General features: G+C 40.8%; 2 protein-coding genes across 8 annotated transcripts; one reads left to right on the plus strand and one right to left on the minus strand.

Annotated features, from left to right (window-relative positions):
* Positions 1-1,433: 1,433 nt before the first annotated feature.
* ube3a (ubiquitin protein ligase E3A) lies at positions 1,434-9,407 on the plus strand. 6 transcript variants are annotated; one of them, XM_036570745.1, is made up of 11 exons: positions 1,434-1,589; positions 2,537-2,620; positions 3,418-3,731; positions 3,900-5,149; positions 5,328-5,472; positions 7,182-7,387; positions 7,587-7,751; positions 7,838-7,993; positions 8,092-8,165; positions 8,550-8,693; positions 8,844-9,407. In XM_036570745.1, coding segments are annotated over exons 2-11 (2,577 nt in total). In that variant the 5' UTR covers positions 1,434-1,589; positions 2,537-2,618; the 3' UTR covers positions 8,965-9,407. The 6 variants fall into 6 exon arrangements, with proteins under 6 accessions (XP_036426638.1, XP_036426642.1, XP_036426643.1 ...); XM_036570749.1 differs by having other exon boundaries at positions 3,614-3,731; XM_036570750.1 differs by having other exon boundaries at positions 3,618-3,731.
* A 3,978-nt stretch (positions 9,408-13,385) lies between these two features.
* On the minus strand, positions 13,386-19,282 carry cnga3a (cyclic nucleotide gated channel subunit alpha 3a). Of its 2 annotated transcripts, XM_036569576.1 has the most exons (8): positions 19,182-19,282; positions 17,953-18,069; positions 16,615-16,791; positions 16,047-16,106; positions 15,498-15,680; positions 15,202-15,303; positions 14,991-15,097; positions 13,386-14,791 (listed from the first exon to the last, which is right to left on the minus strand). In XM_036569576.1, the coding sequence occupies exons 1-8, from the start codon at positions 19,280-19,282 to the stop codon at positions 13,386-13,388; spliced, it is 2,253 nt and encodes a 750-aa protein (XP_036425469.1). The 2 variants fall into 2 exon arrangements, with proteins under 2 accessions (XP_036425469.1, XP_036425470.1); XM_036569577.1 differs by lacking the exons at positions 15,498-15,680; positions 16,047-16,106.
* Positions 19,283-19,572: the final 290 nt, after the last annotated feature.

The raw sequence follows: 19,572 nt of genomic DNA on the forward strand, positions 1-19,572 counted from the left end.
ACCAAAGCTGGAATAGAGCAAAAACTCATAAACCAAACTGCATTATTCAAACCAAGATATAAAGAACTTTTTGTGTTTTCATCCATGCCTCATTACAATATTTACCCAGCATGCATTACACAAATACATCATACAATCATTTTTTTTTCAAATTATGATTATGCTCGCATAGCCATTGATGTGTAAGCTAAATCCATGATATTGTGATATTCTGCTTCCCAGCAGTAACACTGGCTATCTGGATTCCTTCTGCATTAGCCAGGTGATAAGGGAAAAAAAAACATTGCTAACTACCTGCCCTGAAGTATCTGCCCCAAAGCAGTTGTAGCAGAGCCAGTTTATAAGGAGCCTGGCCACTTCCTGTTTCCCCTGTTATATCAAAAACATGATTGCAAAACGCCAGAGGGCGCCCGCGAGCGAGTCCTCAATGAATGTAAGTAAAATCAGTAAACCCAATGGAAGTTCAGCTCAACGGCTAAAAACAAAAAGTTAAAATAGTTTCTAATCACTTGCCCAGAACTTTCCTTTAATTTTAGAAAGTAGAAGGATGCATTTCACTAAAAAAGCAAAGAAAACGTACCTATATATTTGCTTTTTTCTACAGCAAACAGGTTTTGGGCAGCAGGACGTTGGAATTACAGCTACTGAGTGCTGATTGGTTGGCGAGCGGAGCAGCCCATTGGCTGTTCGTGCTCACAGACGTCATAGATGCACGAGGCACTGTTTTAAACTCCTGTAACTCGAGTTTAAAAGCTCTTAAAAATCTAACAGCAGTGTTAAAATGTTTTATTCTATTCAGTATTCAGTGAATTATTGTATTCTTTTACATTAAAATGTTTAAGCATTTATAAATTATGGTTTTGCTCAAATGCTCCATCTTAACCCATTCATTTTGGACTCGCTCAGGAGCGCCCTCTAGCGTTTGAGAAACCCGGAAGTTCTACAAGTTCTCTGGTTGTAGTTTTTCAAAGTTCCTCCCACCTTCAAGATATGCCATCAGAAAAGGGGGCTCCTAATCTTTAAACCAGAAAATCTCATTCTTGTGACTACAGCGCTGCTGCTGGGGATGCGAATAAGCATGTTTACCACAGTAGTGATGTTTACACTTTTCATTTTGGACGGACTGTCCCTTTAATCAGGTCTTACGTAGCACTGGAAGATTTCTATGGTCTCGTTTTCGAATTGCGCCACCTGGTGGTACGTGTTATCATTGAGAACCCTATTACCAAGTAAAGTAAAAGTGTGGAAAAAGTCACAAACAGGAACTGAAAACGAGCAGCCATGCTCGTCTTTTGTGGATGTGCCCAAGCCATTTCAAATGGCTATCAATGTGACGCTCTACTGAAGAGCTAACCTGAAACAGAAAGCAAATATTTTATCTTTGTTTTTCCGGCACTGTGGCTGACCGGCGAACGTCTATGGTTTGTTAAGGTTTCACGTTGCATCCTGGGATACGGTCCGTGTTTGCCTCAGCTATCAAGATGGCCGAAAATGTTTGGTTGAGGGGTTGGAGCTGAACACAGACAGAACTGGAGCGACTGTGATGTTGAGTGGCAGGATTACAAGCCCGCGACAGAGCATATTCAGAAGTAAGCTGTCAACGTGTCACTCGTGTCGTGTTTTGGGCGCAGAAGCGCGGCGGCGGGGCGTGTTTTTAGCGGCTCGGCCCCCCGCTCCTGCGCTCCGGCGCTGCGGGGGGAGAGAGCGCGGATTCTGCGGCCTGAGGAGCTGAGCGGGACCCGGGGAGGGTTTGTTTTTTTCGTGGCTTTGCTAAATATTAACACCGCGAGTTGGGGAATAATAAGTTCTGCGCGGCTTTGAAAAAATATGAATTGGTCAGCGCTTAAGAACGGAGCTAGCTAGGCTAGTTAGCGAACTAGCAGAGTTAGCTCAGAGCTAGTGAAGCTTCTCCCGGTGACAGTTGCTGCAAGGTTACGGAGCGCTGCTGCTGGGCGCTGGATCGGTGCGCCCAGTCTGTTCATCGGTTCGATTTCGGTCTAAGTTTAACATTAGATTGCACGTTTGTGTTAGTGGCTTCGCAGCGGTCGCCGAAAATGCCGCCGCTGTTGACGGTGGAAGTTAGCTGAAAGCTCGTACCGTGTTTGTGCACAGTCATACCCCCCCTGCCCCCCGGCGGCCTGCCCACACACGGACTGCCAGCTACACTTTACTTCCACACCGTGTTCTAGTCATGACACGTCTGAGCGTTTAAAGAGTTTCGCGGTTTAGATTCTCCTCTACTCGCATGTTTTCTGCACGGAGGCTTTGTTATTGGACTTCCTCTGCACAGCACCTGTCAGTTCCACTTAGCTCTCATAGCTCAGGCTGCAAAAACGCGATCATGGTCCTCCGTGGCGCACTCTTGTCCTTGTCAAATGTTGCGTTTTCACATAAGTATGAACAGACCTGATTATTTTTTATTAAATTGTGCAGTTACTTCATATGCATTGCAGTTTACTCGTTAATGTTACATGACCAGAAAATGGAAAGCTGTGTTATTAAGTCCAGAGCTAACCTGTCCTCTCATCGTCTACAGGATTGTTTCCTGACCACATTTTGTTCTCTCTAGAGTTCTACAGTATAGAAGAGTCCAGCATTGGAAACTTTAAGCAAGTCTAATGTGAGTATATTGTCTTTTTCTCATAGAACCCTTTTCCAATTCTAAATAGCACATTTTTTCTGTATTGCTAGTATTGCACTCTGTTGCACTGTCAAACTGTTTTTATTGATGCCTGTGGCACAGCGAATAGTCTGTACCAGCAAGATTACAAAAAGTAAAAGTCAGCATTTTCTCTGTCTTTGGCATTTTATATTGGTTTTGTGGGATTCCCACATCCATGCTGTGGCTGCTGTCAGACTGTGTAATTGACGCCTGGGTGTCATGATCAGCATGCAGCCAGAATCCAACTGAATTGCTCTCTGAGAAACAAACCATAGCCTAGAAAATAGCATGCATAGCAAATGTTTTCTGTAAGTTGTGCTGCATGAGTATTTGCATTTCTCTTAAAAGCTTCTCTTACAGTTATATCCTCTTGATGAATTCTTGAATCTCTAATATTGTAATAACTCTTATGTCAGTCATATATTCTGTTCTTGTGATGAATACTGATATATTCATTCCTGGTGTTTTGACTGATTCTTTATCATCTTCGATTTGGTTTGGAAAAAAAGTAGTGGACATGTGAACTGAGTTATAGTTCACATGTAGTGAACTGAGCTATTATTTGCAGGGTGTTTGTTGTGCAAATGTCTTAACATTTTCATTTTGTTTGCGAAATTGAAGTGGCTGTACTGTATTGGCTCTCTGTACTTCTTGACACTGTTTTGCAGAGTAGCGTTTGCTCTTGTGGCATTAAAAGTAGTTTTGTGAATGAACTCTACTAATCCCCTGCTGCCCTGTTTGAATGTCTGATGCAGGAAGCGAGCAGCTGCAAAGCATCTAATTGAGCGTTACTACCACCAGTTAACAGAGGGCTGTGGAAATGAGGCCTGCACGAACGAGGCTTGTGGCTCCTCTCCGGGTTTCCGGCGCATGGATAACAATGCAGCGGCCATCAAGGCCCTGGAGCTGTATAAGAATAACGCCAAACTGTGTGATCCTCACCCCTCTAAGAAAGGCGCCAGCTCGGCTTTCCCGGAGAACAGTGCCAAAGGAGCCCACAATTTCTCTGCTTGCAGCAACGGGAAGATGAACCACAAGGATCTGCCTCCCACCAGGGAAGACTTTAGAGGTAAGCATAGCATTTTGTTTTTTTATTTGATTGGGCTGATTGGACTCTGCTAACGCTCACTTCTTTAAGCTAATCGAACTAAAATTACTGAAAACAGTACTACTTTTTTAATGTTTGTTGTTATTACATTATTTTTTGCACCCTCATTTTGCTTCTGTGATTTTTCAGATTTGAATTATTTGACAGAGGAAAAGGTTTACGAAATTCTGGCTCTCTGTGGTGAGACGGAAGACTACTCCCCTCTGATCCGTGTCATCGGGAGGGTCTTCTCCAGTGCGGAAAGCCTGGTGCAGAGCTTTCGCAAGGCTAAACAGCACACCAAGGAGGAGCTGAAGTCGCTGCAGGCCAAGGACGAGGACAAGGATGAAGATGAGAAAGAGACTGCCTCTGGTTCGGCCAGTGCCATGGAGGTGGACCCTGATGCCGCTGCCGCTTCCAGTGGAGAAGGGGCCTCTCACGACGGTAACAACGTCCAAAAGCTGGGTCCGGTTGAAGTGTCTGTGGACATTGACGCAGTAAGAAGAGTTTACGACAGACTATTGTCTAATGAGAAGATCGAGGCAGCATTCCTGAATGCATTGGTGTACCTGTCGCCTAATGTGGAATGTGACCTTACCTATCATAATGTGTATGCAGCTGATCCCAATTACTTAAACGTGTTCATCATTGTCATGGAAAACAGCAACCTGCACAGTCCCGAGTACCTGGAAATTGCCCTGCCACAGTTCTGCAAGGCCATGAGCAAGCTACCTCTCCCGGCTCTGGCCAAGCTAGCACGCCTTTGGTCGCAGTACGGAGCTGACCAGATTCGGCGCCTGGTGGAGACGTTTCAGCAGCTCATCACCTACACAGTCATCAGCAACGAGTTCAACAGTGATAACCTGGTTAACGAGGATGACGGCGTGGTAGCGGCCACCAAGTGCTTGAAAATTGTCTACTATGCAAACGTGCTGGGTGGCGACCTTGACACAGATCACAACGAAGAGGAGGATGATGAGCCTATCCCTGAGTCCAGTGAGCTGACCCTGCAGGAGCTGCTAGGTGAGGAGCGGCGCAACAAGAAAGGGCCACGCGTGGACCCGCTGGAGACGGAACTGGGTATCCGCACGTCGGACTGCCGCAAGCCCCTCATTCCATTTGAGGAGTTCATCAATGAACCGCTAAACGATGTTCTGGAAATGGACAAGGACTACACCTTCTTCAAGGTGGAAACGGAGAGCAAGTTCTCCTTCATGACCTGTCCATTTATTCTTAACGCTGTGACGAAAAACCTGGGCCTCTACTACGACAACAGGATCCGCATGTACAGTGAGCGCAGGATCACTGCCCTCTACAGCCTGGTGCAGGGGCAGCAGCTCAACCCTTACCTGCGCCTCAAAGTGCGCAGAGACCACATCATAGATGATGCTCTCGTCAGGGTAAGTCTGGAGTAGATTTTGAAGGTTTTCTTGGGGTATGTAAATGATATAGCTTAGATAAAATCACCTGAGCCACTGTATTTTCAGCATTTGTATAAAAACCTATTTACTTTTGGAGATATATGTAGTGCTGGTGGATGGAAATACAATAACAGTCCCACCATGTTTGTGATTTCAGCTGGAGATGATCGCCATGGAAAACCCAGCAGACTTGAAGAAGCAGCTGTATGTGGAGTTTGAAGGAGAGCAGGGTGTGGATGAAGGAGGTGTTTCCAAAGAGTTCTTTCAGCTGGTAGTAGAAGAGATCTTCAACCCAGATATAGGTAATCATTATCATATTTTCATGAAAATGTTGTTGTATTTCGTTTAAAGCTCACATGACATAAATCTTGCTTTAAATACATACCATACAGTTATGGAAACCAGCAGCTTTCCTTGTTACTCATTGTTTAGATGAGTGGCTAGGTTTGTTGCAGTCTGTAAAGATTCCTTGGTGTGTCTTGACTTTTTATATACTTTAAGTACATATACTTTACTTTTATATGATATAGGCTTTCTTAAAAGAATTGCTGAATCGATGCAGTGGTCGTATCAGATCTGACATAAACAAAACCAAGTGCATGTGTTAGAGGAGAAAGGTGAAGAGCCTGTTGGTTTTAGAAGATTGATACCAGTGTTATAATGCTTGTGAGTAGGATTTGGGTTTAATTTAGGGATGCATCAATACAGATACTGGCATCGGGCATTGGGCCGTTACTGCACTAATTTACTCGTGCTCATAAAAATTCACAGATACTAACATCTGATACCACCTAAAACCATGTCACATAAGCCTAGTGTAGTTAGTGCTGCTGTGCTAACGAACAAAAGACTCAAGCTGGTAGTGAACGAGGGTTTGCTCGCTTAAGGAAGTGTTGCTGACTTTGTGGCAGTCAGACACAGTCGTTGGACGCTTTGAACATTCCGCCTTGGCATATTCTCACCAGACCTACACTCTGTGATTTGATCTTGTATTAAGCACAATCAGAATTGTTTCCCCAATACAGGTGGAAGCAAAACAGTCGACATTTTCTACCAAAGTTCGTCTATGCCGACTTCACTCTGTTTGACTGAATAATATTATGAGGTTTAATCATTAATACGATGGATTTTTTTTCTTTTCTGAAATGGACTATAGACAGATCGTATTGACATACAGTATACATCCATGCCTGCTTTTAGCTTCAGTGCACAGTGTTAGCAGTTCTTCTGCAGCTCAGTTTCTCAGCGTGTTTGCTCAGTACTTAATGTGCAGATGACTGTAGGGGCTGTTTCATGTAGCAGGTCGGTCATACCGGATGTTTTCATGCTGTGTGGGTAATTAAAATCGTAGAGTTTGTCCATACATGATGGTCTATTCAAAAGTACAGTGTGAGTCACTAAAAAACAGTATTTCATAAAATCACACAGTGTATGTCTGGCTTTAGAGAGTATGCAACTACAGCTCAACCAGCCTTACAAAAGACTCCGAGAAGAAGTAAAACCCCACAAGTGAGATCATTGGATGCATTAGCCTCGGATGTCACTGTGCTACAGAGACTGGTAAAGAAAGAGACAGATGAGAACCAAAACTGTGAAACATACATTACTTACAGCTGTACACACTTTTCTCACATGCAGCAAAACCCACTCTGCAGCGCTACTTAATCCATGGTAAATAATTTAGCATAGTTAATGCACTTAATTTAAAATCAGCTGCATTGTTATTCTGCACTCATTTACATTAATAACTACTTAATTCAAAGTAGGTTACTCAGTACGGAATCGAACTCAGAATCAGCTCGTACTTGTACTTGGTCTAAAAAAATGGTGTCGTTGCATCACTAGTTTAATATAATTCTTAATCTAATTGTAATCACTTTGGTGTAAGATGATACTTCATTTTAATACTGGTTTAATATAGAGGTAAATGCTGTTAGCAAACTACACATCTACTGTAAAACAACTGTCTTTTGGTCATACCTTATACCTGTTCTTTCCATGTCTTCTGCAGGCATGTTCACCTATGATGAAAGCACAAAGCTTTTCTGGTTCAACCCCTCATCATTTGAAAATGAAGGCCAGTTCACTTTGATAGGTATTGTCCTGGGCCTAGCTATCTACAATAACTGCATTCTGGACGTGCACTTCCCTATGGTGGTTTACAGAAAGCTAATGGGAAAGAAAGGAACCTTCCGAGACCTTGCAGATTCTCATCCGGTAATATTGCATTTGGCTATTGTTTTATTATTTCTTAGTATGTCAAATCAGAAAAGAGGAGAAACTTATATGAGAACTCACCTGACACACTCAGGAGCACAATTTTAAAACACTGTTCCCTGTTCAAACAGCCAGTGACTGACTAGACAATTTTGTCATGATTCCATTTTTTCATCATGTATGCTGCTGCCTGGGGCAGGTTCTTTATCAGAGTCTGAAGGAGCTGCTGGAGTATGAGGGCAACGTGGAGGAAGACATGATGATCACTTTCCAGATATCACAGACAGATCTGTTTGGCAACCCTGTCATGTATGATTTAAGGGAAGGTGGAGAGAAAATCCCTGTTACCAACGATAACAGGAAGGTCAGTCACCTTTTTATACACAAAAAGTGTAGTTTGACAGCAGCACAAATTAATTTGTGACCAGTTAACTGTGTTCCTTTCTGCAGGATTTTGTAGCACTCTATGCTGAATATATGCTCAACAAAAGTGTGGAGAAACAATTCAAGGCATTCAAAAGAGGTTTCCATATGGTTACTAATGAGTCTCCACTGAAGTATCTGTTTCGACCTGAGGAAATTGAGCTACTTATATGTGGCAGCAGAGTAAGTGAGCTGTATACAAAGTTACAGTCATCTGATCTTACTCCCAGTGTCTGCACTGTGTGGTTTGGATAATACCCATGTCTGTTTTTCACTTCCAGAATCTTGACTTTCAAGCACTCGAAGAGACTACAGAATATGATGGTGGTTACAACAGGGATTGTCGCATTATTAAGTATGTAAAAAAAGCTGTGCTTGCATTAAAATGTCATTTCAGTCCTCTCGCTGTCATGTCAAAACCTTGTATGTCCAGTTTTTTTTTCCGATATCGGTATATAGCGTGATATATAGCATACCAGCTGCTTATTACTCTGTGTGAACATTGCATTATGTGTGGACCTATACAAATGCTTTGAAATCACATAGAATAAAATATTAAGTTACCGTACCTTGTTAAACAAATCTGCTCCGTAATTACCACTTAGATGCCTTGTTCAGAGGACCCAACAAAGGTGGAGACAGGCTTAGATGATGGTTGTACTGGAAAGCATGTGCTGTATTCTTGCATTAGATGCTGAACATGTAAATGATGATGACAATACTGTTGTTTGACCTTCAGGGACTTCTGGGAGACAGTGCACTCATTTGGACAGGAGCAGAAGAGGCTGTTTCTGCAGTTCACCACAGGCACCGACAGAGCGCCTGTGGGCGGCCTGGGCAAATTGAAGATGATCATTGCCAAAAATGGGCCAGATTCAGACAGGTAATGACAAGGCATTTGCATATTGGAGCTTTATAATAGTCCTAATTTTTCTCACTTCTGTTCTCTATTTGCGCTGAAAATTTGTTACGAGTGAACTCTTTGTTTGCATGTTTGAATCTTCTGAAATTCTTTGTTTTTGTTACCCGTTAGGTTACCAACCTCTCACACCTGTTTCAACGTGCTGCTCCTCCCTGAATACTCCACGAAGGAGAAACTTAGAGAGAGACTCCTCAAAGCCATCACTTACGCCAAAGGCTTCGGCATGCTCTGAGGCATGAGGAGACGCAAAAGAACTCAGTCAACTTCAGAGTTTTCGTGTGTTCGTCAAAGGCGAAATCAACTACACCGACAAAACATAAATATCAAGTTTAAATGTAAGGCAGGATATGAAATGGGCTAAAATGGGAAAGTTCTGGTGACCGAGTGCCTGTGCCTAAATAGTAGATAAAACCACACTGGACTCTTGGCTCTCTCCCTCTAATGTAAGTGTTAAGTTTCCCTTTTTGTATGCACTGAGATATAGCACTATTTATTTTAAGGGATAAAGTCTGTTCTTTCATGTCTGCCTGGAATTCAGCTCACTTTTTGATTTCTTATGCGGTAGAAGGAGGGACAGTTAGAGATTTCCAACACCTTCAGGACTGATCACCACATAAACCTAAAGAAATATTAAAAAAAAAAAAAGAACAAAAGAGTAAAGGGAGGGGGAAGTTACTGTTGTACTATGGTTGAACTGTGAAAGTGCACTTAACTCAATATTCAGAATGTCTGTTAGTTTTCTGTCGACCGCTCGTTGACATGTCGTGCTCATGGTTCATAGGTCTTCCCCAGTCAGTCCGCACATCGCCAGCGATGCTTTTCGAGGTACAGAGCAACTTCAGTCCAACTTTTGTTACCAGGAATCTGTATTTATTGAGGAACTGCATTGTTTGTAAATGCCATGTCGGCAAGTTGTGCTGCTTGCTTATGGCCAGTGTTCTGTATTTAGCCGCAGAGTCTGGTTCTCTGTCTTACTTCAGTATGATGACATGATTAGCCGAAACCAGTCTGCTCTCGTGGTGTACTCATGGCAAAGGAAAGACTATGAATAGACAAATGAAAGACAAAGAAAACCACCTCTCCTTTACAATGTTTGCAAAGCCCTTATTTGGAGAGATAGAGGTTTATTTCTTTACCAATCTTGTTTTAATTCAGGATGGCAGACTTTTAAGCTAATTACAAAATGCCCTTATCAGTACTCCATTGAAGTCAGCTGGGTTAATATTTTAGTAGCTTTGTTTTGCTCCGCACAGTGTCTGGCCCAAATAACTATACTGTTGAATGAATGAGGGGATATTGGCACAAATTGTACCACTATCATGACGTGCCAAAAATGTATGCTGAGATTCACCCCTCAGGTTTACCCAAGTACAGCTGGAAACCCACTTTAGTGATGCCCTGGATCCACTGAGATTTTCTTTTGCTCATCATTTTGCTGTTTTCTCTCTCTCAGATAAATGTGTCTGTGGTTTGTTCCACTGCTGATGGCGCTCACATTAAAGGGGTAACAGAACTTGATATTGAGAATGAAAGCATTTGATTGTTTGTTTCCAGTTATTCTTAAATAAATTAAAAACTGTAAAACTTTAGTGACTTTAGTGTGTAAACGTAAAGCAGCTCAGAAATGACTTGTTTTCCAGTTGTTCCAAGACAGAATGTAATGTGAAGGTAAGCACGAGCCCTCATGGTTGAAGATTGAGAAGCATTTTTACAGCCGGCGACAGTTTAAAAAGAAAATATTTGTAGTATTTTTTTCTAAAACAATGATTAACTGCTCTGAGATTTTAGAACAAACAGTAGCCTTGAGATTTAATTTGCTCTAAGACTGAAGTGAGTGGTTGCTGGGTTCTGTTCCCATTTAAATTCAATTAAGCTGTAGAAACTGACCAATGAGTAAACCCATAAACTGCATTGTTTCTCTAAATACTGGATTTGGGCCATATATTGGGACAGGATTCAACAGGAAAAATAGCTGTTGAGACATGAAATTAAAAATGTGTATGAACAAAATGTCCTTAAAAAACAGCGTAGCTTTAAAAAAAAAAAAGTTAATCTTGAGCAAGCTGACATTCATTAGTACACGTCTTACATACATTTCATACATTCAAACCTGTTTATATTCCTCTTAAAACTAGAATATCACAAATGAAATGAAATTGAATTGAAAGTTTTAATCTTCCCAGTTAACAGTTTGTTCAATAAGCCTTCTTTTCTCACCCAGGTTCTTTCTACTTTTGCATGAGTGGTACTATAGCAGTGTGATTTTACTTTGCAGCAGTTCAGTGCTAGATATATGGTGACTGGTCCATGCCCCTTACTGGCCAGTAAAAAAAATAGGCTGGCCTTCCTCCTGTTCACAGCCTGAGTGTTCTGGAGTATCTGGGTACAGTTGTCTTGGATCTCTCAGCACACAACCAGTCTGAAGACTTACTGTTTTAACTCTGTTCCCTAACCTCTTACCTTTCAGTCAGACTCCTGATGAACTTGGAAGAATAAGGCTTATGTCAATCCCTAGCCACTTTTAACACCACCTGAGTTGTGGCTTAGTGCCTCTGAATAGCTTCTCCCGAGTACTAAGAGCCTTACACGGGGTAAGCACAGCCTGAACGTTACATGTGGTAAAGACATTCTTGGACAACATTCTCCAAGAAACACAGAAAGGCCAGCGTTCAGTTCTGTCAAAAGATGTTTTAACACTTATTGATTCTGTAGGGTGGCATTCATAAGGTTACATAACACTTACATAGGTCTTTCATGACAACTGATATAAACCCACATTAACATTTACAAAGCCTTATTCTAACAAGCAACAGTTGCCATACATGCTGCTTCAGTCGATTCTGATGTCATTTCACCCCAGAAAGTGTTGTGACAACTGATAAATGTTTATATAGGTATATGTCACTTGCCATGAGGGGATTATGTAGGTGTTGGCCTGATGAACGCTGCTCTGCAGTCAGGTAATACCAGTGCTCTTAAAGCAGTGCTGTACGGTGTTTCAACCTGAAGCAGGTTTATAGTATCTGTACCTTCTATAAAGTCACTGGTCATGTTATTTGAATATTTTAGAGCAGCATTGGTATTTCCTGTCTGGTTTGTTAGAGCCGTTTAATCAATCATTGCTCAAGATGATCTAAAGCAAGATGATCTTTACTCTTAGTAAAGTAAAACTGGTAATTTCCTTTTACACAGGCTGGCTAACAACCACACAGAGGTCAGACAAACTAAATGTCTGAAGACAATTTCAATGCACAGTTTTAAAAACCCTAGTCATAAGAAGTTTTGCAGTTTACCAAATTAAAAATGAATACTCCTGAAGAACACTGATATTTTAGGGAAAAAACCACACACAATCAGCCTGCATTGTGACTGTTGGACCGCACAAGCGTTTTAAACCAGAGACAGCAACTCCAGTTAAGGAAGAGGTATTACAAAGGTTTTGTTTAAAACAATATATTTTAGTTACAACCCCTTGGTTCTTTTTTGGTGCACAATGTGTACTGTCCAGTATGACCCATTCTGACAACTCAAACCCTGCTTTCAGATGAGCCCAGTAATGTAATCCTTTGGATTACTTAAAAAGTGTAATGTAATCTCATTATTTTAATTACTTTTGGACTTTGCTCTCATGGTGAGCAGTCATAGTGACCCAACTATTGTGCAATTAATAGGCACACTCAGTAAATTAAAATACTGGTTTATTGATGTTGCCTAATCAAAAATGTAACCAAAATATATTTACAAGTACATTATTTTTGTGATCAGATTAACTAAACCAGATTATATGTTGTCTGTTACAACCTAATAGTCCCTGTCCATGCACAGACATCATGCATGTGTTAAAATCAGTATCAGTTATCTGAAAGCACCCTGTTTCGATGCCTTTATATTAGCTGAAAGCAGCAATCCACTTGTAGCTGAAGAGAATGAATTAAAGGCAGAGAATTTATTTCAGAATTTATTAAAGAATATATTTAAATTTAAATATTTAAATTAAATTTAGATGCTAAACATCCTCAATGGCCCCAAGGACAGTGCACCTCTGTGTGTGTTTGGGGGGGGGGCACCAGCTGTCATATTGAAATGCTGTTGATTAACCAACAGCAAAAACAAGCTCACTAACATAAAATAACATGTTGACCAACAACTTAATTTAGGATAACACATGGTAAACTGGTCAGTGCTTTGACATGTATGAAACTCTGTAGAAATAAGGACATTTTCTCCTGTAGCTTCATTACTTGTCAACTTCTTAAAGTGTAGTTGAAGCATCCTGAAATGTCCTTACAGATAAAAAAGACCCTTATGTAGTTGACATTACGTACTCTGAAGGATAAATAAGTCCTTGCATGTTGCTTGCAGACCCACACTGATTACAAGGACAAACGTCATATAAACAATGTTTACAATGAGAATATATAATATGTGCACATGAATTCAACTCATAATACTTACACTTTATGATACATAAAAGTAATGGTACGTAATAGAAGCACACATATCCGTAATTTATAAACAAAATGTATAAACAGTTTAAAAGTAGTGTGCTGCCTATATTTGAAAATATGTACATATTTAAAAAAAGACCCCCTTGACTCTTGACCCCATTGTCTGTGGTATATCCATTCACATCCTGTGTTTTGTAAAGACTATCTATTTTGTTTTCTTCTCTTCTTCCTTTTTGTCTTCGACCACTTCTGACAGATCTTCTGCCCGCAGTGTTTTCACTTTGCTCTCCATGTTGGAGAGCCTTTGCTTGATCTTGCTCTGGTAGGATGTGTATTCTGCCATGAGTTTGCCAAACTTGCTGGACATGACGTCAAGATTGCTCTCCAGCCGCAAAATCTTTTCCTCCAGGTCTTTGGGGTCAGCTCCTGCGTTGGCCACTGCTTCGTCTATCAGGTTGTCTTTCATCAAGATGGCCCTCCCTTTCTCCTCCAGGGCCTTTTTGGCCTCGGGATACTCTGTAAGCGCTTCCATGAGGTCGTCTTTGGAGAGGGCGAAAAGGTCGGAGTAGCCCACGCTCCGGATGTTAGCCGTCCGTCTGTTCCCAGCTTTACTGCCCTTGATGCCGAGGATACTGATTTCTCCAAAGTAAGCTCCATCACTGAGTACTACGAACTGTGTAACGCCATCATCAGCCACCACAGCAAGCTTCCCTTCCTTTATGATGTACATCTCTCTTCCAATGTCCCCCTTCTTACAGATGTAGTCTCCAGGGCTGAACACTTGAGGCTGCAGTTTCAGTACCAACTCAATAAGCAGTCCAGCTTCACAATCCTGGAAAATCCGCACCTTCTTCAGCGTATCCAGATGGACATTGATGGCAATCTCAGCCTTAAGCTTGTCTGGAAGGTTCTTTAAAACCTCCTTTTCGTCACAGGTTTTCTTTTCCGTCCAGAGGTAGTCAAACCACTTGATGACCCTGGCCTCCAGGTCTTTGGAGACTTTACGGAACTGCATGTATTGCTTGATGGAGTCTATCTTGGCCTGAAACTCAGCGCGGGAGGCGTTCATGTTGGAGATCATGGCACCAACGTTACCGACGATAGTAGCAAAAATCAGCACTCCAATGAGGAAGTCAGCAACGACAAACAGATACTCAACATCTCTGACAGGAGGGGGGGTTTCTCCAATGGTGGTTAGGGTGAGAGTGGACCAGTACAGACAGTAGATGTATTTTCTAGCCAGGCGTCCGTATTCAGGATGGCTAATGTTGGGGTACACCCACGTGTCTGTGCCGAAGCCGATGGTTTTAGAAATGGCGTAGAAGATGCAGGCGTTCCAGTGGATAATGATCAAGATGTAAAGTACAAGGTTGCTGATACGAAAAATATTAGGATAGTTTGTTCTGGTCTCTGTGCGGTCAAAGAACTCAAAGAGCCTTGCCATTTTAAAAAGGCGATTGAACCGCAGTTCTGGGTTGTTGTATCCCACTTTCAGCATTAAAATATCAGTTGGAATCATTGACATAATGTCATATTTGAACTGTGAGGTTGTTCTGTAGTGGTCCATCAACTTCTTGCCATCTTTAACCAGAAGGCCTTGCTCCAGGAAACCTAAAAATAAGAAAAGAAAACTTTTTGATCTATTTCATGGGTTCTACGGTCATTAACAAATAATTTCAAAAATTAAAATTCTTCAAAAGTCAAAAGTAAAATCGCATGGAACCTCAATGAAACATCAACAATTTTGCTTTGGTTTTTAATCTTTTATCAAGCTTTAATCTTTTATCAAAGATAAGAGCTCTGTCTTTACCTGTTCTTGATCTTACAAATGTGTCTGTGTAGTAGATAGCATCTGAGGTGTAGTCCAGAATGATCCACAGGACAGTGTATGTGGACTGTAGCTCATTGAAACAAGCCCTATAGAAATATAAACACCACCACGATACCATAAGCATCTCAACCACCCCATTCCTCCACACCCCCAAGCTTAGTTACAGGCTGAACCATGTTCATAAGCAGACCTTGTTACGATCATCATCAGGTTGTAAAATACTGGCGCTGCTATTACTGTGAGCCATCGATAATATGTGTCTGCGGCTGGGTCCATGATCCACACTTCTTTCCTAAAGAAACAAAGCTAGAATAACTACCCAAGTTCTTAGGTTGAACAGTACAGCAACTAATACATTTTACACTGTGCAAAACAGGGATCATTTCGAACAATTTAAATGAATTCAGTTCAGTAGTACTTTCCTAAGTAGTTAACAGAGTTGATCCAACAGATTTCATGAGTCTGCAATATCTGTAACATACTTACGGTGGCTCTTCTTTCTTTTTATCATCCTTCTTATCGTCCTTCTTGTCATCTTTTTTCTCATCCTTCTTTTCATCCTTTTTCTCATCCTTCTTTTCATCCTTTTTCTCTTCCTTTTTCTCCTCCTTGCCTCCATCTTTTTTCTCTTCCTCTTTTTTCTCATCTTTCTTTTTTTCCTCTTTTTTGCTAGAGGTAACAATTTTGTTTTTATTAAGTTAAGCAAGTTCAGGTGTTTTCTACAGGGAGCCACTACAGACCTAAACCACTAATCTAATGGGGTGTATTGTGATTTGTTTGCCTATAGGTGGCAGCATTAACACTGCCAAATGTCAGTTAGTAAGTACACTAACACAAGGAACTAAATCAGCTAAATTCTATAATGTTCTTAAACCAGCACCATTATATCTTTTTTTTTAATGCAGTGATGCATTGGATCTATGCACATAACTGTTAGTAATCAACCTCTAGTTATATTAACATCACATACTAAAGTCCTAGAATTACCTAGTGATAACTAAGGGTTTGGCTCTAAAGTAACTACTATATACTTACTCATCTGTGTTGTTGCAGTTGTTCACATTGTACACAGCTAGTGGCCATTGACGGGTATTTCTTAAGAGGAAAGGATCATTCAGTTTGATGAAAGTTCTGCAGACATGAACTTACTACTACTAAATCTATACTCTCACTGTTCTCTTACTAAAATAAAGGCAACGTTTTGCTACTCACAGGGAAGCCTATGTGGAAATCTACATACTGTCTCTCTGGATTGAGTCAGTCCATCATTCTAACCCCATCTTCATTGGGGTTATTCGTCTTATGTAGACCAGTTCTCCACTTCCACTTGACTTCACACCAGGGTGCATCATACCAGTGTTATCACTTGCATTATCTTTATTTATCCTGTGGAGCAGAAGTGTCAAGCTCACGTCCTGGAGGGCTGCAGCCCTGCAGAGATTAGTGCAACACTCTGAAATCAATTGATTGCCAATTCGCCAATGAGTTTAATCTAGTGGGCCAAATGAGGTAAGATGCTAAACTCTGCAGCGGTGGTCCTCCAGGAGTGAAGCCTGAAAACCATGCTGTAGAGACTGCCCCACGGTCCGTGCTTTTCACTTACTTCCTCTTATGAGGCCTGTCAGGGTGCCCTATGGAGGAGTGGGCATAGCTGCCACGGCTTGAAATATCTTTGAGCTCGGGCCCACGGAATCGCTCTAAGAAGGAGTCGGGCCGCTCGACCTCACGCTGCAGTCTGTGTGATGCCCAGTTCCGCAGCATAAACAGGAAGTGGGAGAGCCTGGGAGATCAATACAGGTAAGACACTAACACTCCCATGCTCTCTACAGTATGTAGCTTTCGCTGCCTCCTGGGTCAAATGTACACTTTACATATTCACACTGATGCCTGGTTGTTATAAAGGGCTGTTTGTTGTTATTATTCAATTCAAGTACATACAGTACTGCGCAAACGCCAGAGACCAGCTAGAACACTTTATTTAAAATCCAGTCAAAATCACTATTATTCACTTTTTTGTAAGAGAGAATAATTCACTATTATTCTCAATAAATGATTAAAGGATGTAGAGAAAATGGGATTTTAACAACCATGCAAGACCTGCTTGAACACTATAACTGTCAACATCAGATAAACAGTACTTTTTAGCTTTCATCTTTAAGAGAGAGCAGAAAATCAAGCTGCACTCTTGCTTCCGATCTGTTTCTGTCTACCGTTCCAATGTGAGAAGACAACTCAATGCTATGGGTGTGAAAGAATAAATTTTGGAGATGTGGAAACATTTACCAATAGATTTCTTAGAGAAACAAAGTCTCACAAAAAGAATGTAAATAATGTATAAATTGCAACCGGTAAGCACATTAAATGCTGAAAGATTGAAAATACTATTTAGTTGTTAAGGCTTCTGTGTAAAGTTCTGTTTTCTAATTTTTCCTGATGCTGATAAATGAATAACATATACTGCATGGCATTCTGGACGGAAATTAAATAAATGAAGGGTGGTCTCGAACATTTGAACAGTACTGCTCTCTTAAGATTTGAGGAGACCATATCATTGGTTGTGAACGAAATTTGAGCATTTTTGAGCATTAAATGTGAGCATTTGTCATTCAAACACACTCTGCATGTGTATTTGACCCAGATTGGCATATTCTATAATGGATTCTACGGAGTAGTGTTTCCTAAGCCTGGTTTTGGAGTATCCTTGCACTGTACAGTTCAGCGGTTTCTCTGCTCTAACTTAGCTGATTCAGCTTACAAACAGCTTGCTAATTAGCTAATGAGTCTAACCAGGTCTACCTCAGCTGGGATACTCCAAGCCCAGGAATGGAAATCACTGCTATGCAAGATGGTAAACTCTACATAGATAGGGGGGGTTGATGGAGTAGATGATGTCTAGATGGTGAGGGGAAGTAGTGCCTGAATGAGTCGGTCTACATGTTACCTGGCCATGGCCCCAGAACCTGTAAACGAGCTTCTGCGAGACTCCTGAAGCTGACTGGTTGCTGTGGAATTGATTCCTTGCATGTCAGAGGTAGTGTCGTCACATATAGAGTGTATCCTGTGATAAATGAAAGGAAGAAAGTCAGAGGCACAAAATTACATCTCTTTATGTTCACATACAGGAAGATCAATTGATAATGCAAGTAAATTCTATGATCTTTTTTATGTCTGTACAGACACAGAAAAACAATGCTTGTTTATTCATCTTTCTCCATTATTTATTTGTTTGTTGGTTGCTTTGTTTACAGAATAGTCTATAGGTTATAGCTAGGCAGTGTGGAGAAATATTCAAATCAGATTTTCATTCTTTTTATACAGTGTGCATAGTAAGGCTGCACAATATGAACAGAAGGCTTATACTGCTATTACTATATATATTGTGATTGCTATGCACCTTGCAATATATTAAAAATACTAATAAGGTGCTAAATAAGGTCATATGGCTAAAAGACTGGTCAGAATTATTTTGACCAAAATAATTTCCTTTTGTTGGAACACATGAATACCTTGATATATCAAAACACCCACATAAATGCTCATCTGGACCTGCGACTGGTCAAAAGGTCCACAGAAAAAAGGCCAGTATCATGACAACAACTAAAAACAATATATTGTGTAGCCCTACACACTTAACAAAAGATTGCTCTTCAAAGGTTATTTAGTACAGAAAATTATTCTATATAGAAACATGAATACTTTGCATGCTTAAATGGTTCTTTACACAGTGAAAAGGTTCTTCAGATTGATGGAGTATGTGCTGTATGATTCTATATAAAACCTTTTTGAAAAAGGTTCTATATAGCACCAAAAAGGGTTCTTCTATTGATACAAGACTGACATAGTCACAATAGAAGAACCCTGTTCAAAAAGGTTCTATATAGCACCATATACAACATTCTCCATCAATCTGAAGAACCAATTCATGATGCAAAGAACCCTTTAATCATGCAAAAGGTTATTTGAGTGTTCATGGCTCTATATAGAATCATTTTCTTTACTACAGAACCCTTGAAGAACCAACTTTTTTGAAGAGTGTACTGAAGAGGATCATTTGTTTATAAGGCTGTGTTGATTTAGCCTATTTAGATATGTATAGCCCGTATGTAGTAGATATGTGAAAAATACAAAAAAGGAACATGATACAAATAAACAAAGCCTGTGATGTCAAACCTGCTGGCACCATTATCAGTTTGGTCCACTTCATCATCCAAGGCTCGAACTGATAGCCTGTGGCGCGTTGGGTACGACTCTTCAGTGCAGATTTTCGCCATTCTCACTGTTCACGCTCACCCCTGCCAGGACATGCAGCTCCTGCTAGAACACTGCACACAAAGGTTGTAGCTTACAATTCACTCCAGCTGAATGTTTTTAGATGTGTCACCAGAGCCTGGAGTAAAAAAGAGAGCTTTACCAAGTATATAATATTGAGTTTGTTCTCATTTGGGCTTTCACTACTGATTTATATTAATAACTCTACCGATTATTGTGACAATTAGTCAATTAAATCACTTAATAAAATGGACTTAAGTAAACACAACAAACCATGCATAGCCTATAAATA

The sequence above is a fragment of the Colossoma macropomum genome, unplaced genomic scaffold (genome assembly GCF_904425465.1).
Source record: "Colossoma macropomum unplaced genomic scaffold, Colossoma_macropomum, whole genome shotgun sequence".
NCBI classification, from domain to species: Eukaryota; Metazoa; Chordata; class Actinopteri; order Characiformes; family Serrasalmidae; genus Colossoma; species Colossoma macropomum.